Source organism: Nyctereutes procyonoides, unplaced genomic scaffold (genome assembly GCF_905146905.1).
Source record: "Nyctereutes procyonoides isolate TBG_1078 unplaced genomic scaffold, NYPRO_anot_genome, whole genome shotgun sequence".
NCBI lineage: Eukaryota > Metazoa > Chordata > Mammalia > Carnivora > Canidae > Nyctereutes > Nyctereutes procyonoides.
Window position 1 is genome coordinate 699,670 of NW_026575031.1, and position 26,308 is coordinate 725,977.

At 47.6% G+C, this 26,308-nt stretch overlaps 2 protein-coding genes across 3 annotated transcripts in view; one reads left to right on the forward strand and one right to left on the reverse strand.

Moving 5' to 3' along the window:
* AVEN (apoptosis and caspase activation inhibitor) overlaps positions 1-10,971 on the forward strand; it is a 176,651-nt gene extending 165,680 nt beyond the window's left edge. For both annotated transcript variants that reach the window (XM_055316632.1, XM_055316633.1), the window contains exons 3-6: positions 3,825-3,895; positions 6,495-6,590; positions 9,379-9,703; positions 10,505-10,971. In XM_055316632.1, the coding sequence (XP_055172607.1) occupies positions 3,825-3,895; positions 6,495-6,590; positions 9,379-9,703; positions 10,505-10,620 (608 nt within the window). In that variant the 3' untranslated portion in view covers positions 10,621-10,971. The remainder of the gene's footprint in view (positions 1-3,824; positions 3,896-6,494; positions 6,591-9,378; positions 9,704-10,504) is intronic.
* Positions 10,972-11,107: 136 nt separating this feature from the next.
* The window catches only part of RYR3 (ryanodine receptor 3), a 507,628-nt gene continuing 492,427 nt past the window's right edge, over positions 11,108-26,308 (reverse strand). Inside the window, exons 94-103 of the mRNA XM_055316631.1 lie at positions 22,384-22,426; positions 21,791-21,918; positions 21,319-21,379; positions 20,863-21,009; positions 17,703-17,837; positions 16,693-16,849; positions 15,685-15,749; positions 15,310-15,410; positions 13,150-13,201; positions 11,108-12,036 (exon numbers count right to left, since the gene is read on the reverse strand). Of these exons, the coding sequence (XP_055172606.1) occupies positions 11,941-12,036; positions 13,150-13,201; positions 15,310-15,410; positions 15,685-15,749; positions 16,693-16,849; positions 17,703-17,837; positions 20,863-21,009; positions 21,319-21,379; positions 21,791-21,918; positions 22,384-22,426 (985 nt within the window). The 3' untranslated portion in view covers positions 11,108-11,940. The remainder of the gene's footprint in view (positions 12,037-13,149; positions 13,202-15,309; positions 15,411-15,684; positions 15,750-16,692; positions 16,850-17,702; positions 17,838-20,862; positions 21,010-21,318; positions 21,380-21,790; positions 21,919-22,383; positions 22,427-26,308) is intronic.

Below are 26,308 nucleotides of genomic sequence, written 5' to 3' on the forward strand. Positions count from 1 at the left end.
AGTACAGTACTCCTTGTATACTTTCAGTTCTGTTCTATCCACTGTGCCATAATTACTTTCTGAACACAGCAGGTGAATGTGACCCAATCTTTAAAAGCTTGTGACCCCTAAGACATCCTTCACCATGTTTGGTCCATTGTCAGCCACAGTTAGCTGTCATTGGTCTCTGGTTTCCATTCTATACTTCTTGTGGATGCACCATGCTACTGTGAGAAACGAGGAACTCTTTCAGCAAGAGAATAAAGCAGGAGCAGGGTTGAATGCATTGCTAATGGACTGTGCTGTTGTATTTAAAGGAGGTCTGGGTGTTCAAGTGTGTGATGCACAGGATAGAGGAGGAGCACCGTTGTTATTGTGCATGTTATTTTGGAAAGAAGAACTTTGGTAACATGTTTTCCAGAAGCACTCTTGATGCTAGGCTTCATCATTTGGACAAGTGTGAATGCTCTTCATCTTCAGTGACAGGATTAGAGATGTTGGCATTCTTTAGTAGGCTAAAATGTTAACAAGCTTATTTTTCAAAGTTGGCCTCTATATGATTTATTTATTAGAATTTTCAAAATGTGTTTTGAAGTTCAATTTTAAGCAAAGCATGTTTTTGGTATACCATCTTTTTCTAGGCTTTCCCCCAGCTCCCCTCTCTCATAGTTTTCTGTTACTTTGGTCTCTTCTCCTGATAAGCCTGATGATTTTTTTTTAAAGATTTTATTTATTCATGAGAGACACAGAAAGAGAAGCAGAGACACAGGCAGAGGGAGAAGCAGGCTCCATGCAGGGAGCCTGACGTGAGACTCAATCCCGGGTCTCCAGAATCACACCCTGGGCTGAAGGCGGTGCTAAACCACTAACCCACCCGGACTGCCCAAGCCTGATGATTTTTAATGAATTTTGGATACCGGTTATAAAAAATAGTAGAGATAACTTTAGGCTATAAATAATGTTATTTTCCTCCAAAAAGGATTTACTTTGGCTTCTCGAAGACAGAATCAGAGGTTGAGACTTACAGCTCTGCCTCAGTGTGAGGACTGGCTTGTTCCTTGTCACCACCTCTAAGATGTAGTCATGAGGGATCCCATCTGAGAGCCTTGACTTTCCAAAACTCGTCCTCATCCATGGGCCCTGAACAGTGACTTTGGTCCACGCTAGCCATAAAGCTAGCGAAAGCTCTCAGTATCTTCATAGCCTTGTAAGTGGTTACTGTATGCTCAGATCTTCAGTTTCTTGATGCTACCTTTGGGAATGAACAAGTGTCTCAAAGAGAAAAGCAAATCTAAATGTTAGATTTATTACCTCCTTAGCTTCTTTCTGGGACTTTTCTCACTCATGTTCTCCTTTGGTAGCTCTTCTTGCCTAGTGTTCATAAGTTGTTCTCAGCAAGAGGATTGGTTTGCAACAAGCTATTTAGCCATTGTTGGAATCTAATCTGTATTTGAAAGTGAATATTCAAATATTAAACATAAGTACATGTAGCATGCCTTGTTTGTGTTACTGTTATCATGTGCTGATTATATATTATAGTAATCTCTGCAGTCATATAGCATCCTTTGTAATGTATAAGTTCAGGAATGCCATAGGGGTGCCTAGGTGGCTCAGTAGGTTAAACGTCCAACTCCTTTTTTTTTTTAAATCTGAGTTTTTTTTTAAATTTTTTTAAAGCTTTTATTTATTTATGATAGTCACAGAGAGAGAGAGAGAGAGAGGGGCAGAGACATAGGCAGAGGGAGAAGCAGGCTCCATGCACCGGGAGCCCGACGTGGGACTCGATCCCAGGTCTCCAGGATCGCGCCCTGGGCCAAAGGCAGGCGCTAAACCGCTGCGCCACCCAGGGATCCCTAAACGTCCAACTCCTGATCTCAACTCAGGTCTTGTTATTCAGTGTTGTGAGTTCAAGCCCCATGTTGGGCTCAACACTGGGCATGGAGCCTACTTAAAAAAAATTCAGGAATGCCAAAAATAACACTGAATAAGGCATTCAGGTATTTGGCCAAGTTTTAAAAATCTATCAGATTGATTTTTAATTTACTCATATATTATTTATTTCATATGTATATTCATATGAGAATGGTATTTCTTATTTTCACTCCTTTTCCTCTTTTTATTGGTGGTTTTATTTTCATTGTTGTTTTGTAGAAGCTCTTTGTGTGTAAGAGCAATTAATCCTTTGCTTTTATGTGCTATGAATGTTTATCACCAGCAAATATGGTTTGTATGACTGCTACATTTTAGGATTTACTGAGTTTTTTTGTGGCCTTTTATAGTTTTTTTTTTTTTAGCTCTTTTTAAAAACTAATGTTTCACAGATATTTATAAAGAAAATACACAGATATAATCACAATAAATACACACATGTTTATACTTATATATCTGTAGTCACACATAAGACCTTGTTAATTATATTATTCAGATCCTTTATGTCATAATTTTTGAGGGATCAAATTTATTCGCCAATGACTAAGTATTAACTTTACCTCTTCTCCTGATAGTGTTCTTGGTTCTTTTTGCCTTGAATTTGATCTTGTTAAATGTTCATATTGTGATCCCTGTGTTTTGGAAACAAGGGGGTGGTACAGATTCTTATTTTATCTTTGTCTCTTTAATTGTGAACTCTTCACTTCGTTTTCCCTCTTTTAATTTAGAAGAATGGATTCTATGGTTAAACCACCTGAGAGGTATCACAAAGGAGGAAGTGGCCCTGAACCTGAATCTTGGAGTCTAAATACAATATGAATGGGTAGCTGTGTGTGGGTCTTCCAGTCAAAAGGGAAGGATTAAAACAGAAAGAGGCTAGGATGGAATAGGAAGTATTTCTGGAATGTGATAGGCTGACTCAAGCAGAAAGTCTGAAGAAGTAGGAAGTAAATGGGTTATTGGGACCACATTTTGGTGATCCTGAAGCTAGGCAGAGAAATGAGAAATAATCCTTCATTTATAGATTTAGGTGTTCTTTAGACAAATAACCAAATAAGTATGCATTTACAAAATAAGTCTGTGTCAAAGCTTGCTATCCAGAATCATCTGTCATGCTTTGTTTATGCTGATCTTGTTTTTTGGTTTTCCTTTATTTCAAGAGCTGAGTGCACCACTATTCACATGAACTAATCTCATGCCCATTCTTGGAGTTTTATTTTTCATTTGACATTCTAACCAGGTGACTTTTGGGGTGATAGATAAGGTAGATAATCTCACCTCAAAGAGATAGTTTAAGGGGCCCCTGGGTGGCTCAGGGGTTGAGCATCTGCCTTCAGCTCAGGGCACGATCCTGGAGTCCCAGGATTGGTCCCACATCGAGTTACCTACAGGGAGCCTGTTTCTCCCTCTGCCTGTGTCTCTGCCTTTCTCTGTGTGTCTCTCATGAAGAAATAAATCTTTTAAAAGTGAGAGATAGTTTCAGTCTGTCATATTGTGGGTCAGCCTAGAACTGCTTTCTTTCAGTTCTCGTCTGCCTTTTCAGCTGTGCCCACTCCCCAAATCATAAATATCCGTTTCCTTGCATACATTAAGCAGATGAGATGAAAATGTGCTAAATATGAGTCGATGGCCATGTCTGCAGGCTGGTTTAGTTCTCTCCCCAGAAGCACGTAGATGGTGGCTTACTGAGAATGGTGTGAAACTGTGAATTCAGGTTCCAACAGTATTTTCAGGTGCCCATCATGCCCAGATTGCTGTGTATGGCAGGGGAAGCCAGGAACCTCTATTGATTGCTATCCCTGAATTCAGGACAGTTAGCTCTTCAGAAATGGCACTTTTATTCCAAAGGGGAAGTTTAGAGAACAGAGTGTTTTCCTTTGGCTTCAGCATAAAATATTGTTTTTTTCTATCCCTAGGGGACTCATTCTCACAGTTCCGGTTTGTTGAAGAGAAAGAGTGGGATGGTGAAGTGTCAGCTCCAAAACAGGTAAGATGGTTTGTCTTAAATGTGGATTGGCTCTTCTCAAGGCTGAAGACCTTTATGGTAGAAGAAAGGTGTGCAGTGGTGCTAAGCTTCCTAGCTTGGTGGCCCGGTGAGTTGGCAAGGCCATTAATGGGGCAGAGAGAAGGCAAGTTGACTTTGAATATTTTGAGTTGATGTGTGGGCAGGACACATCCCAAACTAAATTCATCAATTCCCCATCAAAACTGGTTCATGACCCACTTACCTCCTTGCGAGGTTCTGTTTTTGCTTACTTGAGAAAGAAAAAGATGACAAGAATTTTGGAAAGTATAATGATCTGATCGAAGGCTATTTTTTTTCTTTAGCTGCAAAGTGGACTTGCTAGCAGGTTCTTTTCTCACCAATTAGTGTGCCTTTACATGGACACTGAGACTTAGAATCTAGGAAGTAATAAGGTTCCTGGACAGAGGGGACAGATTTTCAGTACCCAGACTAGGTTCTGTGCACATTGACCAAGGTTCTGTGCACATTGACCTCAAGACAAGGGTGGTGGGGCTTTGTTCTAACCACCAAGGCTGGCTTCCTGCTGCTGGCCTCAGAGCATGTAGGAGAGAAGGCATCAGTACAGTGAGGGCGCATGCTCCAGTTGTGAGAGACCACCAGGGTTGGCCAGGTGCATATGGGGACGAGACTCTCCAGGTAAAAAGGAACCTCCCAGTTATTTTATGACCTAGCCAAAAAGTGAATTGTGGTTATTATTCCAATTAAGCCTACTTTAAAATTCACACTTGACTATTAGAAGCTTTTCACCTCAGTGCATTTTATATGTTAGACTTTCTGCTTTAGCCGTTTAGGGGAAAGACTGGTCCTGAGCGAAGGAGTCTTCTTCCAAAGTGGCATTTGATGTCAGGTTCTAGGCTCCAGGACCCTGGCAACTCCACCTGGTGGTTTGCCTGGAGGCCACACAGTGTCTGCTGGGCCTTGGATGATGGGGCAGGAGTTAGAGACCGGGGCAGGGACGACAACACACATTCCAGAAGCAGATACAGCCAGATGTCCATCATTCAGGACATGCCTCAGAGGCACAGGCTGGCTGTTCCCTGTATCCTTGTGCATACACCTGCACATGTGGAGCATGTACCTTGCACATGACGCAAAAGAGGGCAGAGGAAGTTGGACACTTGCAGCCAGACCCCAGCACGCCCCAGGGTTCTTCTGTCTGGGGAGCTAGGGGGGGCCGCAGGTGAATGGTGCGCAGGCAAGGCAGAGACCAGGTCCTCACCATGTGTACGTGGTTACCCAGGTGGTGGGGAGGCATGATTCCAGGATGTCATGTGGTGATGCACCCATAGGTTAAGCATTCAGGATCACCCCTTCTACCAGGTTGAGAGTTTCTACAAACTTGAAAATGCAGACACGGCCACGCCGGTCTGGTCACAGCCCCAAGGCGCGGTGTGCCAGGTAAGAGAGGCCATGTGTGCTGAACGTCTCGCTCCCTGCAGGGCCCTCTGCCCTGCTCCTTGAGTACACTGCGCTTTTTGAGAAGTGAGTTCCTTTGTTCCAGGGCCGGGGGCCCCCTCAGGTGCTGTCCACACTGCGTCTGGCCACACTGGGGAGCATTTCGGAAGGGCTGCTGGAAGCCACACTGCTTCCCTCTGCCCTCCTGCCCTGCTGGGGTTGGGGGCGGACCATGGGTTCCCTCCTCTGGGTCACTGCCTGCACTCATTGAGGGCCAGTCTTCCCGAGATGTTCCCAATGTTCCTGTGGCAGAACCCAGACCCGACCAGGTGACCCCCAGCTTTCCTTCGTACTCGAAGCCAGTGATTTTACAATAAGCTGTGTTTCTAGTGGGGCCTGTGGGGCCTGTGTAGACGGGTGTTCAGCGGTGCTTCCCTCTAATGTGAGGCCATTATAAGCAACTCTTGGCTTGTTCTTTCTCTTGGGTGGCCGGCGCACTGGAAGGCAGCCACTGGACTGTCCTTAAGCATCGAAATAACCTGGAACGTTCCCTCAGATACTGTCAACTTGGGGGGTCATCGCGGGGCCTGGCCTCGACTTCCACGAACGAGGAGAGGGATCCAGGGAAGCCAGCAGCCCATGGGCAGAGTGTGCTGTGTTGTCTGGGTGGGTAGAGGTGTAGTCCCAGCCTGGCGGCTGGGCGGGTAGAGGTATAGTCCCAGTCTAGCGACTGTGCCCAGAGTCCCACAGGCCCGGCGGCTGTGCCCAGAGCCCTGCCACACTGCGTCCCCGGCTCTCCCCTCCACTCCAAGGCTGCCCTCTGGAGTGATCGCTCTGGAATCATGTAAATTCCATGAAATGCTTCTTTTTCTCTCAATCTGCCAGTCATTCCAGAAGCATCCTTAGTTTCTAGGCTGCTGTGCAATGTTGGTGTGGGGTGAGGACTGCCCTGTTCCTGCTCTCAGTGTGACCTCTGGCTCCAGAACGTGGCTTGGGATTTGCTGATCCTGATGCAGGGATGATAGAAAAGGCAGCCCTGTCATGTGTGATCTGTGACTCACTTTCAGGGGATGCTGTGTTCACTGCTGTCGTCATCTGCTCTTTTATCCCCAACAGGCCATTTGTAATCATCGCCTGATATATTTATATGATTTTTCATTAATAGAATTCAGCGTTTTATGTGGACTGCGAGTCACTGGTCCGAGCCCTTCAAGAACTGCCTCTCTCTCTCCGGCTCAATGTTGCTGCCGAGTTGGTCCAGGTAAAAACCCCGACAGTGTCTGCCAGCTGCAGGGACACAGGAGTGAAGGACGTCACCCTGCAGGATGTCTCATAGTCAGCTTCTCCTTTCATAAGGCTGAGGCTCTTGTGTCAAGGTCGCATTTTCAAAGTTTTAAGGGAGAATGAAATAATTTTTAGAGTTTTCCGTTCTTTTGTTTTTACATTTTACATTTGAAACATTTTGAAGGATCAAATGTAATGGAATTGAATGAAAACTATAAAGTCTGGCTGGTATTTTACTCAAAAATTTATGTGCCAGGCTTACATCCAGCAAAGGATCCCACAGGCATGGGTCTCGATCCCATGGGGCTTCATCTGTTGGGAACTATACTGATGAGGTCATCCAGCCATGCTCAGTCCCATGAAGGACCAGTGTCGTGTGCCGTCAGCACATACGAAGATGAGGCGGGGCTAGGAAGCTGGTGGCTAGGAAGGGCATTCCGGACCAAGGGTGAGGTTGTCTGAGATCCCGAGGGTAAACACATGGGGGTGGGATTTGGAGTGCCCCGGCCCAGTGTCCTGACACTGTGGTGAGTGATGATCTGCATCGCGGGGTGAGGGCAGGGAGGGAAAGCAGGAGGCTGTGGAGGCCCGGGGCATAGGGGGCCGCAGGCAAGGAGGGTGGAGAGGGCAGAGGACTGGCCTTTGCTGGGAGGTGCTTCAGAAGGGAAGTCTGTGAGGCTTGGTAAGTGCTAGGAATAGGGAGCGAGCAAGTGAGACTTGTCCTCGGCTTTCCAGCCTGTGCAGCTCAGCGACGGGGTCGTGTCAGGAAGGGTGAGGCCTGCACATTATTGGGTGTGTGCCTCTGAGGTATCAGTGGGAAACAGTAGTTGGCTATAGGTTCAGAATTAATGGCTACAAGCATAAATTTGGAAGATGCTGGTGTAAGATAGCAACTGATTGGTGAGCTGAGAGAGGAAGAGGCACAGTGGGTTGTACTACAGGAACTCCAAAATGTAACTGTGGCTCAACTACATTGTTTTTTAAAAAGTGAAACCCTGAGCAGTCTTGCGTGTAAACTGAGTGCCAGTGACTCCAATGGTTGCCTTCATTCTGCAGCTGAATGTGGTGTGAAAATTGAGCAGATGCATGAATTGGTTGCTCCCCAACCAGTCATGTCCATGGCACTAGCTGGCCCCCAGTTTAGGGCAGCAAGTGGAATTCAGGACTGGGGGACAGTTAAGGGAAGGCACAGAAGTAGACGGGGTGGCATTTGCCTCTGATGGAATCGCCACAGAGCTTTAGGGATGTCTGGGGGCTTGGGGGACAGGGTGTTTCTTAGTGGTTGGGAGAGTGCTGCTTTCCCCGCCAGGTGTCCAGAGATTCCAGGTCCTGCCAGGTGCAGGGGGGCCCGCAGAATGGGGAAGTGTTAGCATAAGACACCAGGAAACACCGAGAGGAGGGGCCTTTCTTGGGGAGCAAAGGAAGTACTGTGAGCCTGTGACCGCGAGGGGCTCCTGTCAGGGGCAGGCCTCAAGATAGCGGTGTCAATTAATTTCAGTAACTTTGGAAACCTGGCTTAAATAGTTTTGAACCTCCTGCTTCCTCCCATGATATGGAGCAGTTATTCCAAATGGTGTTTGCACGTTAGCATCACCTGGGAGTTAAAAACAATGCCAGACCCTAGGTCCAGGACAACAGAATGACTCCAGGAGTAGGATGTGGTCCTTGGCACATGCCAGCTTCGTGTTGCACATGGGCAGCGATGGATGAAAACTGATGTGCGAAGCCATCCTGTTCTACAAGTCATCAGTGCACTGGATGTGCTCAGGATGTGTCAGTGTGCAGATAAGGGGACAGTGCCCTCCAACGGGGTGGCTGGGCTCCCCCCGTGCTGGTCACCCCAGGCCTCCCTCCACAGCCGACCTGCTCAGCCTCAGCCAGACGCTGCAGTCACCTGGGGGGCAGCTTTTGTTAAACCATGACAGGAAAGTGCATGCAGAAGAATTGTGACCATGGACTCAGCCTCCAGCTGGAGGCTCAGAATACCGGCCGCACCCCAGAAGCCGCCCCTGTCCCTCCCCCGGAGACCAGCATCCAGACCCCTCCTAGTGAAGATTACAGCTATACAAAGTCCCAAACCAGGCAAAACTAATCAAATTGTGCGTGTGTGTGTGTGTGTGTTTGTGTCTGGCATTTTTATTCAAATGTTACCTAGAGTCATTGTTGACCAACCCGTCCTTCACCATCACCACTCGTATGTTTCTGGACAGTGAACAGATGGGGTTTGCTGCTGCGCCTTGGGGCCTCTTAACAGGTGTGACTCCTCGCACACTGGGCATCCGCAGACATCTGAGGAGACCCTGCTGCTGCCACTCCACAGGGTTAGAGCGGGAACTCTGACCCCCGGCGCTGCGGCCATTGTGGGCACAGCCCTGCTGTGGCCCCTGGGGTCCCCACCTCCCCCCGCGTGGGCAGGGCTGAGCTGGGGGGGCCCTTTGTGAACTTCCTGTTTGAGTTGAATGTCTTATCCCACAATGTTTGGCTTCCTTCGCTTCTGTTTCTGCCTAAGCAGCTATGGCGAGACTCTGTTTTGTTTTGTTTTTTGTTTTTTTAAGATTTTATTTATTCATGAGAGACACAGAGAGGGGCAGAGAAACAGCCAGAGGGAGAAGCAGGCTTCCTGCGGGGAGCCTGATGTGGGACTCAGTTCCAGGACCCTGGGGTCATGACCTGAGCCCAAGGCAGGTGCTAAACCACTGAGCCCCCCCAGGAATCCCCATGGTGAGACTCAGGTTCTTAACTCCATTATCATGGTTCTCTTTCAGACCGCCCTTCCTTTAGAGCTTCCTCAGATGAAACCAAAGAGGAACGACGAAGCCAAGGGACTGGGGATGCAGTTAAAAGGGCCCTTGGGTCCTGGCGGAAAGGGGTCTGTCTCTGAGCTGAAACCTGCCGCCTGCTGCCCTGCCCCCTTGGGGGGTCCCCAGAAACCCACTGCCCCACTGCCGTCGGCAGCAGACCACTTGGAGGAAGAATTAGATCTGCTGCTTAGTCTAGACGCACCTGTAAGAGAGGGGGAGAGCATCCTACCGGACCTGACGCCTGGATTAGAATCTGAGAAAGACGGAGACGTGGCCCAGGAAGGAAAAGGTATGGCTTCTGGTTTACCCGCCCCTCCCATCCATCTTCTTGTTTTTGTGCAAACAGCCCCACCTGCATTGTGCCCACACACGTCTGCATCAGTGTCTGACACGGATCTGGTGGTGTCCACTGACATCTGTTTCTACACTCACATCCCCACTTCCCCTGAGCCGACCTTTCTGACAACATTACTCTCGCTCCGTCTGCCAGGCTTCCAGAGCCTCCACCTGCCTGACTGCAATAGTAAACCCAGGCTGCAGCTGGAATGTGTGCCTAAAAAGGCATTAAGACCCTGGTAGCCTTCGGCTGTGCAGCAGCAGACCTTTCAATCAACTGTCTCAACAGGACAGTTACCCAACTCTCCAGACTTGCTATTTCCATCTTATTTTTGTACAAAAGAGCACTTCCTCCTTTGTGTGTGTTCTGTGAGAAAGTGGCCCCTCCAGGGGGAGGCCGAGGGTGCCTGTTCCACCCGCATACTGCATTTGTGAGAGCCTTTAAAGACTTCCCAGGATTGCTACAAGAGTAAACAGAAAACTGAGCTGTTGGGTCTTTTTAGAAGACCAGTGAACTATGAAAGTCACCTTGAGCATGAACAGAATAGCAGGTCTCTACCCCATTTATTAATCTGTTCAGATATTATCCTACCTGCTAAAGGAGTAGGAGCAATGCTAGAACGTTCCCCCTTATTGTAAGCAAAGCACTAACTAGGGCTGCATTCTGTCCGGGAACACCCCCTCCCCCCAGGGCAGCCTGGGCCCCCAGTAAGGGACTGACATGAAATTGTTAACTTGGCTTCCATTTCCCCAGGTCCCACAGAACCATCTGTGACAGACGAAAAGAATGTGCAATCTGAGCAACCAAGTACATCAAAACCCGTTACTGAGGAAGAGCTTGAAGACTGGTTGGACAGTATGATTTCATAACGTAAAAAAGAAAAATGGGAAAAAAAAGTGCCTGAAGCAGATTTTGGTTGCCTTGTCCAGTCGGGGTGGGCCCAAGGCTGTCCTTCCAGAATAGCTGGTTCTGAGCATGCTCCAAGCCCATGTGTCCCACCACATTTGCCGCAGTGAAGGCCTACCTCTACGTTCCACAACATCCAAAACTATACATTTAAGAGACTTGTGGCATTTGTTCTCTGGCTTAGTGATCTGCTAGATTGCTTGAGGGCAGCCTCCTTCCTTGCAGTGTTTACAGCTGAGCAGTGCCGCTGCTAGACTAGAAACAAGAAACAAGGCATGCATTTGGCCCAAATAAACCAACGCTGGTCTATGGAATTGCTTTCTTTCTTGGAGGTTTAGGCTCTTGGTCTTGTGACCCTTTTCCCAGCAATTCCAGGATGGCTGTAGAATCATCCAGAGGAGGTACATTACAAGAGGCCGACGCTATGGATTGGTGTGTATTACTTTATTGCAGTGGGCACTTCCTTTGATGTAAGGAGTTCACCTAAACACAGCAGCTCCACTACTTACAAGGGGACCATAAAGCAGTACTCAGGTTGGCATAAGATTGAAATTTTTCTGATTTTTCAGTACAGTACTTCTAATAACAGCAGTTGACAAGCTGTTACTGAAAAACAATATATGAATAACCTTCAAGTGCAGTTTCATAAAGACGGAAGTTCAACACAACTAATAAATGGAACTGTCCGTCTGGAACATAAACATAAAAAATTTGCATAGCTAGATCTAAAGAGATTTTAAGGCACTTGATATTTCAGTGTCAACAAAGGATTGGTTGGTTTTTCTAGTTCTTTAACTGCTTAAAGTTTTTCAAGCTGATTCTGATACATTCACTGGCACATACCTTGGGAAATAATTGACTGCAGTTAAAATGATTAGTTGTAGTTCAGGCCATGAGTCACTAGTGATTCTGTCAGGTGACGTTCAAGTGTGTAAAATTTCAGGTATTGTGCGTTGAAGATTTCATCCTTGTGGCCCTTTCCTCAAGGACACCGTGGCAACAAACTAGTGCCATTACAACTGAAAAACTTGAAGGTATTCTCAACCACAGTTTCCTTAATTCTTTGCCATCTTTTAACAGTTTGAGAGGTCACCTCCCCCAGGGCTAGGTCCATTAGGCACAAAAAGCCAAATCAATTCCAAAATATCACATATTTGTAACAAACACTTTCTCGTAAGGGAGGCATTTAGGATATTTCACATTTCAAATATTTTGCACAACTATAAAAGATTTATTTCACTGGAAGCTGACTGTCCAGAATTGTAGAGTTCTTTCATTCCAATTTATCCAAGCTGATCTTCATACTGTTTCCGAAAGCAGTCACCAGCTGGGAAGAAATCCCAACACCTTTCTTGGTACATCTTCCAGACATAAGATTCCTGAAATAATGGGAACAAAGGGCATTTCTTTTTAGACCACAGTCAGCTCAAACCCAGGTGGTTTTCCTCTGCAAGGTCTCCCAGGAGAATGGTGATGGGGCCCAACTTGCACCTCTTGCTGGCTCTGTTCCTCTCCCCTCTGCCTCCCCCGCCCCGCCAAAACTCAAAACACTGAACACAATGCAATGATCCAGCAATGGGCTGAGTCTGTGTCATCTGTAATTGTTAGAAGGCAGAAGGTGGCACAAGGGGACAGTGAGTGCTGTGAGTGCTAGCTTGGCCAGATGCCTGGAGAACTGAAGAGAAATCTAGAACCAGTTGCCTTTCCAGTGTCCGAGCTGTGAAGTTTTCCTACAAATCTGAGGATGTTTGAATATTTGATAACCTACCTTTTCTTCCCTTTGTTCTCTTATGTTGGCATTTGTTTCTCATACTTAGTCACAGAATCCCTCTTGACATATACTTTCACTCATTACCCACACTGCCACACAGTCTGGGTCACCCACGTGTGCGGTGGTTCTCTTTCTCAGGCTGTCCTCACACCATCTTACTCTCTGTTAGAGCCACCCACTTAGCTTCTCCTTGTCTTTTTCTCTGTAATGTTCTCCCCACCTCCAGCTATTCTACTCTGAAGCAGTAACCACAGGGGTTTAGAAAATGTCAGTGTTAGTTGGGAAGGATAACCAGAAAGTCTTTAGGAACAGATTGGAGTTGCCTTAGGACATTGGCTTCTTAAGTAAGTCACAAAGAGGGGATCCCTGGGTGGCGCAGCGGTTTGGCGCCTGCCTTTGGCTCAGGGCGCGATCCTGGAGACCCGGGATCGAATCCCACATCGGGCTCCCGGTGCATGGAGCCTGCTTCTCCCTCTGCCTGTGTCTCTGCCTCTCTCTCTCTCTCTGTGACTATCATAAATAAATAAAAATTTAAAAAAAAAAGAAAGTCCTTAAAGTAAGTCACAAAGAGATGGTGGAATAATGTAGGGGAAAATGTACGTTGGAGACTAATGAAGTCATGTGTCTACCACAGACACCCTATGCTCTGTTCAGTCTCAAGACTTCTGAAAGGGAAACTCTTAATGCAGGGGTATGATTCTTAAGCCACTTGGTTCCTCACCTGCCCTGTGTGTTCCGTTTCATCTTTATTAATCAGATACATCAGGAAGAACCTGAAACAAGGCAAAAAAGGTATAATATGTGAGACAAAGACAATATTACTTTGGTTAGTCTTTTTGTGAGGAGAAGTTCTTTTTACCATTCCTAAACCTTGAGCTAAGAGCCCTTTGGAGGAAGTGTTTTGGCTACCTTTCTAAAAAATCCTTAACAGGGGCACCCGGGTGGCTCAGTCAGTTGAGTGTCTGACTCAATTTGGGCTCCAGTCATGAACTCAGGGTTATGGGATCGAGCCCCGTGTGGGGCTCTGCACTGCTTAACATTCCCTCTCCCCACCCCGACCCCCACCCCAGCTTGCATGTTCTTTCTCTAGGATTTTTTTTTTAAACACTAAAATGGTCACCAAAACTCTTACTGTATGATTAATAATAGGTAAATGTAGAACTGAAATTGTGTGTCTCAAAGATATATCATGAAAAAAGGTAGAAAGTATTTAACCTCATTAAGTTCTCTTCAGAAATAGAGTTTGGTTTGTATTATGGCCATCTGAGAAATGCCAGTGCAGTTCACGCATTCTGACCATGGTGGAGCTAAGGTGTGAGTCTGTCCATCTGGTATACCCAGGTTCCTTGGGGCCTGGGCTGGTCTGTCAGCTCACACTGCATGACCTCAGAGATCCTCCCAAAGAGCCAGTCTTGTGCCCTCAAAGATTGGACTGTGAGACTGAGGGTGGAGAGAACCTGAGCCCCAGATTTCAGATTCTCTCAGAGTCCCCTTAGATGTATAGCTTCAGAGGCTGTAAACAGATTTGGTTCCATCCTCCTTTTTCCGTTGAGACTCAGGCACGGAGGACATTATCTCCTAGCATATTTATTTGACAAAGCACCATTTTTAGGGGGTTTCAGACATGAATGAGATGGGTCCTCTCTCCTCAAGCAGGCTGCGAGAGGTACACAGAGCCAGAGGAAGACTACTATAATATCTAGTGCGATGGGAGGATGTAGAAGGGGGACAGCATCATAGCACCCTTTCACGTTTCTCTGCTCCAAGGTCCTGATGAATGGCCAAGTGCTCACCATTTATAGAAGGACATCCATCCTGATCACCTCCATGAACATTAAAATTCTCTTCATGAGAATTAACAATGATGAATCCTCCTGACTTGAGGAAGGGTAAAGTTTTTCTTTTTTTTTTTTTTCTTAAACTCCTATTTTAGCAAAGAGCTCGGTCTTTGCTCCTTCCCTTTGATAACAACACCTTTCCCAAAGGCTAAGCCTGTTCCATCCTAAAGATCAGTTTTTCCTAAACAATAAAATGCAGACCCAGAGGGGAGCTTTTCTTTTCTTGAAAATGATCACGTAGAGAATCTGAATTGCCAGGTAGTCTCTATTTCAGTTACGAGCTTCATACGCAGTCCATAGCACATAATAGGCTCTGAAAATCTTATTCCTGAGGGAAAGCTTTATTCAGAACAAGCAAAATACTTATTAGCACCTTCTGGGGGCCAAGCACTATGCCAAGTGCTAGGATAGAGCAGCATGAAACACCCACATCCCCATACCCAGCCCTCCTGGCACTTGCATGTTCCCAGGAGAGGACAGGCAGGGTGAGGCCTGCAGGTGAACCACAGGATCCAGCACCATGCAGGTCACTGACCACTGTGACAGGAGCAAATGTGGTGGGGATGGGAGGTGAGGGAGGGCCTGTCTGGAATGGGTTCAGAGGGGACCAGGAAGGGAAAGATGGAGGACTGTGAGCCCAGACACTTTGAGTTTCACTGGAAGGGCAGAAAGTAGCGGGGCAGTAGCTGGAAGTGAAAGTGGGGCTGTAGGCTTTGTTCTTGGGTTAGGGTTAAAAACCAACACTCGAGCGGTGATGGGGAAAGTTCCGCAGAGAAGGAGAGACGGAGGCTTGGGGTCCCGTCCCCGGCGGAGGCTGTCCTTTGCTAGGAGCCTGGAGAGCCCCTGGCACACATCCGTCAGAACATGGGCCCAGTGGGGGGGGGGGGGGCGGGCAGAGATGCAGCTCCCGGGACGCCCTCGAGGTGTCCCCACTCAACTCTACTTGGGGAAAGAGGCGGAAATGGGGCCTGGAGGTGCGCAGGGGGCACCGCCCTTTATTTCATTCTGTCCCGCCCCGGCCCCTGTGGAGCGAGGGCACTCACAGATAGTTGGCCAAGTTGTGCTCCTGTAAGGTGTGTGTCTCGAAGCCATGAGGAGTCGTGTCAAAGTAGTCGTTGCCAATCCCACAGATGAAGCACTTAGTCTACGGCGAAGGAGAGAGGCAGCAGGAGCGTCAGCACGTGCTACCTGGCGGGAGGGGAGGGGCCGCAGTCTCCCGACGGGGGGGACCGTGCAGACTCGGTCTCCAGTGCTCTGGTGTTAGTCATCCCCCCAGTGCCACGGAGCCCCTGCCAGCTGAGCGGAGTGGGGGTGGGGGGGCGGGGAGGGTGCAGTGGAGCAGGCAGGCCCAGCCAGCACCAGGTGGTAGCAGACCCATGGCCGCAAGACGCACCCGGTTGGGGCCAGTCCAGCGTTACCTCCATGTCCTCCCGCACTTGTTCCTGTTGGTCTCTCAGCTCTCCAAAGGCGTCAATGATGAGACCTGGTATTTTAAATACAGAGACAGGTAAAGCGTTTTACCTCAGGGAGCTGCAGGCTGGCTCGGGGCAGAGGCTCAGCAGCAGAGGCCACGGTGTTTGCAAGAAAGTGACCATCGGGCTCAACCTGTAAAGCACAGTCAGACAAAGCAGGTTCTCGAGTGGCACATGCTGGCCCGCGGTCTGTGCTCCCCCTCACTCCACCTTTGTGCGGCGGTCTACACTGGCCCGCCCGCCCTGACCACCTGGTCGCCCCCACGCAGCCTGTGGCTCAGTCTTCCTGGCAGCCCCATAGGCACTGATAGGTACCGGGATGCCTATGCAGTTGGTCTCTCCTACGCCCCTGTCTCCAAGGACCACCCGTAGCACCGGCAGGTCCTGGGTGTGCGGTTTCCCTTGGTCTGCTGCCGTACTCGTGTCTACGTGTCCTTGCTCTATTGCTTTCATCCCACTGCACCCCTGACTTGGCTCTGAAGGACCGAGCACAGTTAGTGGCACGACTCAAACTAAATTCATCACCGTTCTTCATTCCTGACAACCTAGTGACTAAAATATCCGCACCCCTCCCCCCAAAGAACGCTGGCGCTCTTGTGACCCCTCTCTCCGCTCCTTCGTCACCACAGGGTCTGGGAGAAAATAAGGGCAGGAGCCGCGAGGCTGTAGGACAAGACCCGCCACGGAGGCACTGGGGAGCTGAGGGAGGAGCACACCAGCACCTCAGAGTCGGGGGGACAGGAGCTGGGCTGGACCCCCACTTGGATTCACAAGTTCCTGGTGTGAGTTCCTGGGTATGGCTGCGTGTGGCTCACGCTCGCACGGCAGATGCTCACTAGGTTTCTGCTGAATAAGCGAGTCCGACGAGTGTGCACCTCCACTCACAGGCACAGGCCAGAAGGACAGAGAACCAGGCGTACGCCCTGCTCGTACTTCTCACGAGCGGCAGCCCACCTTGAATGATGGCCAGCAGGATGACGATGACAAAGAAGAAGAACGTGATGTCGAAGACAATGCGGTACATTTCGTAGGGGTCACCGGCAGGGTCTTCAATTTCGTCACCGATGCCGCCCCCGGCTCGCACTCCCACGTACATGTGGAACAGGTAACACTGGGGAACGGCAAGAATGGCAGTTTTGGGGAAAGTCGCAGGGTGTTGGTTGTTTTTAGCCTGCCAGTCAGCAGACCTTTCAGCCCCGTGGCTCCTGACGTCCCCCACGCCCCCCATCGCAGGCGAAAGCCTTGTCACACTTGGCCTATAGCAGATATTCTTCCCTCATTAAAGGGAGAGGAAAGGGGTGAACCATTTGAGGCCCGCAGGGGGATGCCTGGGGGGTGCAGAAGTCCAACTGCCCCGAGGCTGCTGGTGCCTCCCAGGAGGTTAAGGGCCTGGCTGGGGCGGGGGGGGGGGAACCTAGGGGGGTGCTGGCCCTACAGCGGGCACAGGCAGTGACGTGGGAGGCTGGGGCAGCAAGGCGACGCATGTGGGGCCTGCGGGGCGCCTGACGGGAGGGCAGCAGGACCGCCTCCACCTTTTCTTACTGCCTGGAGAGCTGACCATGGACTAGGGCGCCTGACATGCGGTGTCCCTGCAGCCTGTCACCATGAACATCTTGAGGTGTGGGTGCCCCCATTCTAGCGGCTGGTCCCCCCCCTTCCTGACCATAGTGGACTTTTTGCGAGAACCCCCCCGGGGCTGGTTGGAACACATGGAGCCCCTGATCTCTGGGACCCGGTCCAGCTCTCCGAGACAAGAACTGAAGCTGGACTCCCAAGCAACTTCGGTGCAGGTCCATTGACATACAGGCCAAGGTAGCAGCATCCTGGACACCTGTGGAGGTGGCCAAGACCTGCTAGGCCCAGGACACCTACAGCCCCCTGCTCCTCCTCTCGTCCATCTATCTGTCTGTCTGCCTGGGCACTTCCACTCTAATGTCTGGTCTGCGCTGGCAGCGGGCTCTCACCGTCATCATGTCGTCACACTTCATGTCGGGCTCATCGTCATCTTCACTCTTGTTGTAGAACTTGCGAAAGAAGTTGAAGGCCACCACGGTGTAGAGGTAGACCACCACAGCCAGGAGACCCACGGTCAGGACCAGCTGGCAGCAGGAGGGAGAAGGGGGAGGAGGTGGGTCTACCCCGAGAGCTTCTCGGGAGACCCCAAGTGAACAAGAAAGGTGTGGTGGGAAGGGGACAGAGGAAGGGGTGGCAGGAAAGGCTGTCCTACTGCAGGTGGACATCACGGGGCTAGGGGGAGAAGACAGGGATGGCGGGTGGGCTAAATTCTCTATCCCCCCAAATTCATAGCCTCCAGCATCCCAGAATGTGAGCGAATCTGGAAATCAGGCCTTTAAAGAGGTAAACTGCGATGACAGAACTGCCCCCTCTCCAGCCTAGGTGGAGTCCTTCTGAGAGGGATTGGGACACGCACAGACACCAGGAGCTGCAGGCACGGAGGGGAGAGCAAGTGAAAAAGCAAGAGGGGGCTTCCTAGGAAACGAAGTCTACCCCCACCTTGATCCTAGACCCCTGGCCTGCAGAACTGAGAGGAAACAAAGCTAGCAGCCTGCCATTCTGGGTGGTGGCCCTAGCAGACATGTGCTGGGGTAGGGGATTGGGCCTCAGCAACCTAAGGAGGGATTTAAGGACTGCACAGTGACAGTGCTGGGAAGAGGAAGGGTCTCTTGCTTTTTTGGCAGGGACAGCAGTGAGTGGAAGCTTCACGATATGGCTTCTACTCTAATGCTGCTTCTAAAGAGTTCAAAGCTTCTTACATGTTTTCATAAAGAACCACGAGTGGATAATTGTCACAGCTTTGAAGTTGCTGTAGGAATCATCTAAGATGGTTTAGCAAAGCGACATTTTTCATGATTAAGAAGCCTGCCTAGAACCTTTGCAGGGTCACAGGGCATGCTCGTTTCCTGGTTCTAGGAAGTACTATGAATGAGGACCCTGGGGGACCTACTTATCTGATCCATAGAGGGACTGGGGGTGAGCCGGGGCTTCCGAGATCACAGTCAGAATGAAGAGACCTTTTGCTCTCCACTGTCCAGGTGCCACACAAAAGGGGCAGAGGCATGAGGATGAAGATAAATACCACCAGAAACGTATTCAAAGGCTTCTCTGGGGCAGCCTGGGTGGCTTAGCGGTTTAGCACCGCCTTCAGCCCAGGGCGTGATCCTGGAGGCCCTGAATCAAGTCCCACGTTGGGCTCCCTGCATGGAGCCTGCTTTGCCCTCTGCCTGTGTCTCTGCCTCTCTCTCTCTCTCTCTCTCTCTCTCTGTCTCTCTCTCTCTGCCTCTCATGAATAAATAAATAAAATCTTAAAAAAAAAAAAAGGCTTCTCTGAATGATGAATAGCAACTTACCAAACCTCAGACAGCGGACCGCACAGAATGCAATTGGTTTTAGAAACAGAAAGAACCTGGGCTTTGCACTAAAGAAGAAATGGGCTAGTCCTTCCACTTAGTGGCTGTGTGTCTTGGGTGAGACACTTGGCCTCTGACACTTCAGTTCTCTTATCTGTCAAGGGAGCCCATGACAGCTACCTTATGAGGTAGTTGTGAGCCCGTCACAGTACCTGGCCCATGGCATGAGCTGGGCATGTATTTTTTTCTAGATTTTCAGCAAGCCCATATAGGAAATTCATGGTCTAAAGTTTCCATTTCAGGTACAGTTTTGTGTGATGCTATCAAGCCACATCAATAAAAACCTGTTTCAACATCTGAGTAAAGGGGAAGGAAATAATTCTACGAGAACATATGGTAGCCCTGGTGTTGCACAGATCACCCTGGGGGAAATGTTGCTTTTATAGGGTCAAACTTCCCACAGTGCACATGTAAAAACACACAATGGCTTTTCTCCCAGGAACCTATAAGGAACATAAAGGGAAGCATTCAACACCCAGGCAAACATCTAGATCACAGATTCTGTTACTGCCTCCCCAAACTTTAGCAACTTGTGTGTGGCAGCCAAGCTTTATCTCTAGCTTTTCTCCATTCTTTTTATCACCAACCAAAACAAGAAACATTGACTGTTGCCATTACCAAAAACCTAGAAGAAAGAGATGATCCTCATACCTGATGATCTAGCACCTTTGATCTTTTAGAAATTTTTGTGAGTATACTTGACAATCTTATGCCAGTTTCAGGTGTACAGCACAGTGATGTGGCCTCTCTGTACATTGTGCCGTGCTCCACAGATGTGGGGCTACCATCTGTCACCATACAGTGCTATGACAATACCACCCACTATATATAAAGGGTACCACAATCAGGTTAATTAACATATCTGTCACCTCACACAGTTACAACTACCGTGTGTAGGGTGCGTGTGTGGAAACACTTCAGATCTACTGTCTTAGCAAACTTCAAGTATATGATATAGTACTTTTATAAGCACCATGCTTTACATTAGATACTCAGAATTTATTTGTCTTATAACTGAAAAGTTTGTACTCTAACACGACCCCTGGGCCCCATCCCCTGGTAACCATCATGCTACTCTCTGGTTCTAGGAGTGGTTCCCACTGTCTCATTTATGAAGTTGCACTTAATGAGGAATGAAATGCTAAGGAGTTTGAATTTGTTGACAAAAGGAGCCATTTGAGGATTTTTAATCAAGGGATTGACCCTGACAACAACGTAGAAAACAGACTGGATATTGATGAGGCTGGAAATAGCCATATCTATATTGACAGAAACAGACCGTACGTGTGTAGGTGAGTATGTGTGTATATATATGTCTACGTCACCGTAGAAGCATGTATCAGAAGTCCTTGGGGAGCCTAGTTACCAGCCTCCAGGGAACAGATCAGATTCATGGAGGGAAGGGTAAACCTGAAAAGGTCTCCAGAGTGACCCTGTTATGTCCATCACCTCCTTCCCTTCCCCTTTCTCCTGATTGATCTAAATGTTCAGTGTTTCCAAAACAAGGTCCTACATCTCTTAAGTGAGGGCTGCAATTTTGCAATGACAGTCAATATTTTCACATTTGGCCAAGAAAGGTGTGCTATACGCCATGACGTACACCTTCCCATCACATACTAGGGTCCTCCCGTTGTTGGCTTTTTCCTCCTATCCACATCTAGGCCTCTCCTCTTCTGCCCAGTGGAAACCCCAGTACCTGTTTGCCATTGTGAGTTACAGATGACAGAATAGTTCTCAGCGTCTTGAAGCCCATTGCGATGTCCAGCAGATGAGCAGCAAAAAAGAAGTTGTTGTAGTGGCCCAGGACTGACATGGTTGTGTACCAGGCAAGGTAGAGAAATGACTGTGGAGAAAGGAAGCAGAGGCAGTTGAACAACCTTTCAGGCCTTTGTGCCTTGTGATGGGCCCATGAAACCAGTTGTGGTCTGGATACGGACGTGCTAAGGTGCCATGACTGGTCGTCTAAGGGTTGCCATGTGAAAGCCCATCCACAGTACACGAACTGATCCCCCCTGTGCTGCGAAGGCCTTTCGTCTCTGATAAGTGAGCATGGAGTCCTCTTGGCACCCTCCCTACATTGTTGCCCTATGGCAGCCGATGACCTCCCCGACCCCGTGGCACAGAACCTTGTATCTCCTGAAGCCATACTCACGTTGTCGGTGAAAACAACTCCCAGTTTCCAGATATGGTACTTCATGTCAATGGAGCTCAGCCTAAAGGGGAGCAAATAATTTTAAAGCTTATAAATGTCAGACTTTAGGTAAGTGTTTAATAAGGGGAAAAGTTAAGTGTTTTCTCTCAGGTTTAATAAGCTGAACACAGCTCTGAGCTTTATCAAGTTGTATGTGTTCCCCGTGGGACCGAGAATGGTAGAATCACACACCCTGAAATTTTAATTAGTCTTTGTCTTTCGGCTCTAACAGGCCTGAAAGCTGGTAGGTATTTACATTGCTTTGAGGTGGTGTTCTCCCAATATGTTAGAACCTAGAAAAACACCGGAGCCACACCAGGGCCTGAGAGTGCACAGGCGTGCTGTAGTTCTCCGCTCTGGCACACCGAAGAGGGCTGGAAAAGCAAAGGATCCGCTTGGGCAGACTTTGGGTTTGAACTCCTAAGCTCTGTACCATGACACCAGAGAGGCCGCCTCTGCTTTGCTCTCTTCGACTGGGCTGAAATCAAGGGCATTTTTGTCCAAACCTAGGAGTTCCGCAATGCGTTCTGCTCCGTAGAGATCTCCATACTTGTTGATCACCTGGAGAGAGGATGACAGGGTGAGCTCGGGCCACGCACCACAGCATGGTCTCCAGAGCTTTGTTAATGCTCTGGACTTTTTCAAGGGGTTGATGAACACATGATTCAAAATGCAACAGGAAAATAAAGAGGAAAAAAAAATAAGCCCTGGGAGAAAACAGAAGTGGAAGAGACAAAGTGAAAACCACTTCTCAAGCTGGTATCTTTTGGAGGGGAAAAGAAAACCAGTATGTACAAAGCAGTGATTGTGTTAAGCTGTTTAGGGCAGATGAGTAGAGGAAGGAGCCAAAACCTACACACATTCATACAGAAGCCCTTCTGTGACTTATTCTTTTCAAGATACCATCATAAAAGCAACAGCAAACATACTTGTGTTTGTATATGTAGAACTTAAAAAACAAAACAAAACACGACATTTCTTTGGTGGCCATGGAAAACACCCCTGCCTTCCACTGACAAGGCATACCTTTCTCTTGACAAACTTGTCCCAGTAGTTATTAGGGAAAGATCTGAAAAGGAAAATGAAAAGGGGAGTTCTTAACATCAAGGCTGACACATCAAGAAGCTGTGCGATCTGTGTCTGAATCCAGGATCTCTTTGGGCTTTGTCCTGCTCATTCAGAATTCAGACTGATTGAAGCTCAGAGGCACCACACATCTAACTCATCTGTGATTCTGCCTCTCTGTGGTGACTTCTGAAACACCTGGAGAGCCACCCTGCATCTTCGACCTCAAGATTATGGTAAAGAGCCAGGAACTGTGAGGGCAGGTTAGACAGAAACAGGTGCATACATGTTTCTTGATCCCAGTATAACTAGAACAAAACCCTATGGGAAAACACATGCATTCAAGCTTCGTTCACTGAGTACATAGCTCTTGGTTCACTGAGTACCTGGGGTAGGTGATAGTGATATAGTGGTGGGAGACAAGGTCCCTCACTTGATGATGTTTCTGGAATGGGAATCACCTTTGGTTCGTGTCTGTGGAGTTTTTCTCCAGAAAAAACAGAGTGGTCTTCCCCTTTATTCTCCATCCCCAAGTAGCTCCTGTGGGGTCTGCTCTTCTCAGGGAATTAGATCCTTCCATCTTCTGGAGGTGGCTCCCTTTACCATCCTGTCCCCAGTCCTTCAGGGGAATTTCTTTCCTTAGCCTGGTAACTTCCATCAGCTCCACTGCAAATAGTTTGTGATTGTTAAGGCCCAGGGAGGAACTGTCACTTCCAGGTAGCTTGGCAAAAATCATTTGCGATGTTTTTCTCCTGGGGCACCTGGTGGCTCAGTCAGTTCAGCATATGACTTTTGATTTTGGCTCAGGTCATGTCCTCAGGGTCATGAGATGGAGCACCAAGTGGGCTCTGTGCTAGGTGTGGGGCCTGCTTGAGATTCTTTCTCCCCCTCTGTCCCTCCCCACCTTGCGTACTTGCTCTCTCTCTCTCTCTCTCTCTCCATTTCACAGTGATTGACCTTTCCTGGGAGAGTTCCTTGTGAGTCTAGATTGTCTAGACTGGCCCTTGGTGTGCCCAATCTCAGTTCTGTTTACCTTGTGTCCATTCTTGGCTCTGGTACACAACAGTCTCCTATTCTACAAAGACCACCCACGCTGGGGATACGGAAGGGAGGACCTCCCTCTACTCATGGACCTCTCCGAAGAATAACCCTCAGCAAATGCCACCTCTCCCCCAACAGACAAGCTTTTCTTTTTTTTCCTGTGGGGCGAAGCTAAAGCAATTTCTTTGTTTCAATCATCCAAATGCCACTTAAAAGCAAAAACAAATGCTGAGTTTACAGAGTAAACTGGAAATAGATTTTATCTGGAGGCACAGAAAGGATTATTTTGAATTTCTTCTTTGTACATTTTTCTACATGTATTAGTTTTAGAACCCAAACAAAGCAAATTAAAAAAAAAAAAACAACAATCCTGGCTTCTTCTATCCACATTAAAATCTCCTTTCTCTTAAATCCTTTATACAAATGGTCCATAACATACAGCTCAGCCTTGGTCACACTTTGTCCTAAGTAGAAAATTCTGTAAGTGATGCCTCAGGGCCACTGACTGAAGGCTGCAAGCAAGACCATTTCACAGACGATCGTAACCTTGTCCCCTGACTAGGGATGGGAGCTCCTTGAAGGTAGAAAACATAATTTTACTTGGTAATATTCCTCAGACCATGAGGTAGACAACAGAACCTCCAGAAGGGAAATGCATAAACATTACCTGTGTATATGGTCAAAAAATAATACAAGATGCTCAACCTCTTTAGAAATGAAGGAGGTGCACAGTGAGATGCTACTACACATCTACGGAATTAGCAAAATTATCTCAGTATCTTAACAAGTTTGACCAAGAGGCAGGAAAGCAGGAACTCTCATACAGTGATGGTTGGAATGTAAATCAAGACAAACATTTGTGTATCCTACTATTCAGCAAATTCCTTTCCTGGTCTCTACTCTAGAGAAACTCTCTTATTGGAACATCAGGTATAAAAGTGTTCATTGCCCCACTGTTTGAAAGAGCGAGAAACTAGAAACAGTTGAAATATCAATTGTCAGGAAAATGGATAACAACATGATATGTACATGATAAATACTTATATAATGGAAAATATGCTGCAGTTTTGAAGATGATCCAACTATGGCCATGCACATCAACATGGGCAGGTTCCAGATGCAGTGTTGAACAAAAGTATGACCGTATAATTAACGCATATAGCATAATTCCATTTACATAAAGTTCAAAAACAGTCAACATGAAAGAATGCTTCTGGAGAACATGCCTGAGTGTTAAATTATACTAAGGAAAGGTTGAATATTGCTAAAGCCAGGAGAATAGTTAAGTGGGGCTTGGGAACATCATGATCAGGGAGGATGTCCAGGACTTGAAAGCTATGAGTCACTATTCCATTTGTAAAACTGTGTAGTTCATTATTATGAACTACTTTAAAATACACATTTTATATTTCCTTAACATGTGTGTTTAACAATATAAAATAAAATAAAAAAGATAGCTCTCTTTGATAGTTAACTGTAAAAAGTAGGTTACTGCAAACCACTACATGTACTATGATGCCATGATTGTGGGGAAAAAAAGATTCACCCATGTAATAATTTTAAAACAGCTATTTATGCACTTCTGTGTTCATGGACATTTAAGCCACTTCAAAAAAAATAGCAACTATCCTCATTGGAATGTTTTAGTGTGCTTCTCATTAACTCCTTAGATACTTAGATTTTTAGCAACTAAACCGCCTTTTTACTGGGACTTTTAGGGTATATATCCTCTTTCACAGACATGAGTATTGCTGATAATTGTAGAAAGCTAGCCAAAGAATTGCATTATTTAATAGTATCCAAAATTTCTGTGATGTGATGACAAAGGGTCAGAAACGACTTTAGTTTTCCTTATTTGTGTGGATTGGCAAGGACCTGCAGAGGGACAGGCTTTTGATTTGCATACTTCCTTTTTTCTTTTTTCCCCTAAGAGAAGAGTCTTCCCTTTCTAGAAACTATTTTAAAGACCCCAGTTGTGCCTTTATAGAGCTGCCTCCCTCAGTCTGCCTGTCTTTGAATAAAGAGCAATTTTCTTGGGCAGCCCCGGTCACTCAGCAGTGTGTGATCCTGGAGTCCCGGGATCGAGTCCCACATCGGGCTCCCTGCATGGAGCCTGCTTCTCCCTCTGCCTGTGTCTCTGCTTCTCTCTCTGTGTCTGTTATGAATAAATAAATAAACATCTTAAAAAAAATAAAAGCAATTTTCTTCCCCCAGAGGTCAGGATTGTTATTTGCAGATGTGCACATTTTAATTGGCACAACTAAGAGTTTCAACACAGTCATCTCTGTTTACATATCCAGCCCTGTATCTCTCCTCTTTCAGCATATTAATTTATCTCAAAACTCTCATTTTTCCAGTTGTGAACACACTGACATTGCCTTCGCTAATGGTGATGGCCATTTTGTGAACAAGTAGAGAAAGGGAATGACGAACTGCTTGATGTCTACCCTGTGCAAGGCACTGCACACACTCATTGATCTCCCAGACTTTGGGAGGTGGTATTTGTTGGGCTGGAGAGACTGGGAACCTCAAAACGGCCGACCGCAGGCCAGCAACCTCCCAATAATGCCGCCTTGCCACCCCACCCCCATCTTCCCGCCATGCCACCTTGCCACCCTACCCTAACTTAGCTTACAAGACCTTGCCCTTAGTTACAGACCCTTACCCTAATTGGAATGCCACCCTACCCCCATCTTCCCGCCAAAAATTCTTTATAACCCCCCCCACGGTTTCCCGGGGAGTGACAGCTGGTGACTTCCCCATTCTCTCCCTCCCCTGCGGGCTGTGGAACCTTGCCCGAGTGCGTCCCATTAAAAGCCTGTTTTGACCAACTTTTGCTTGGCCT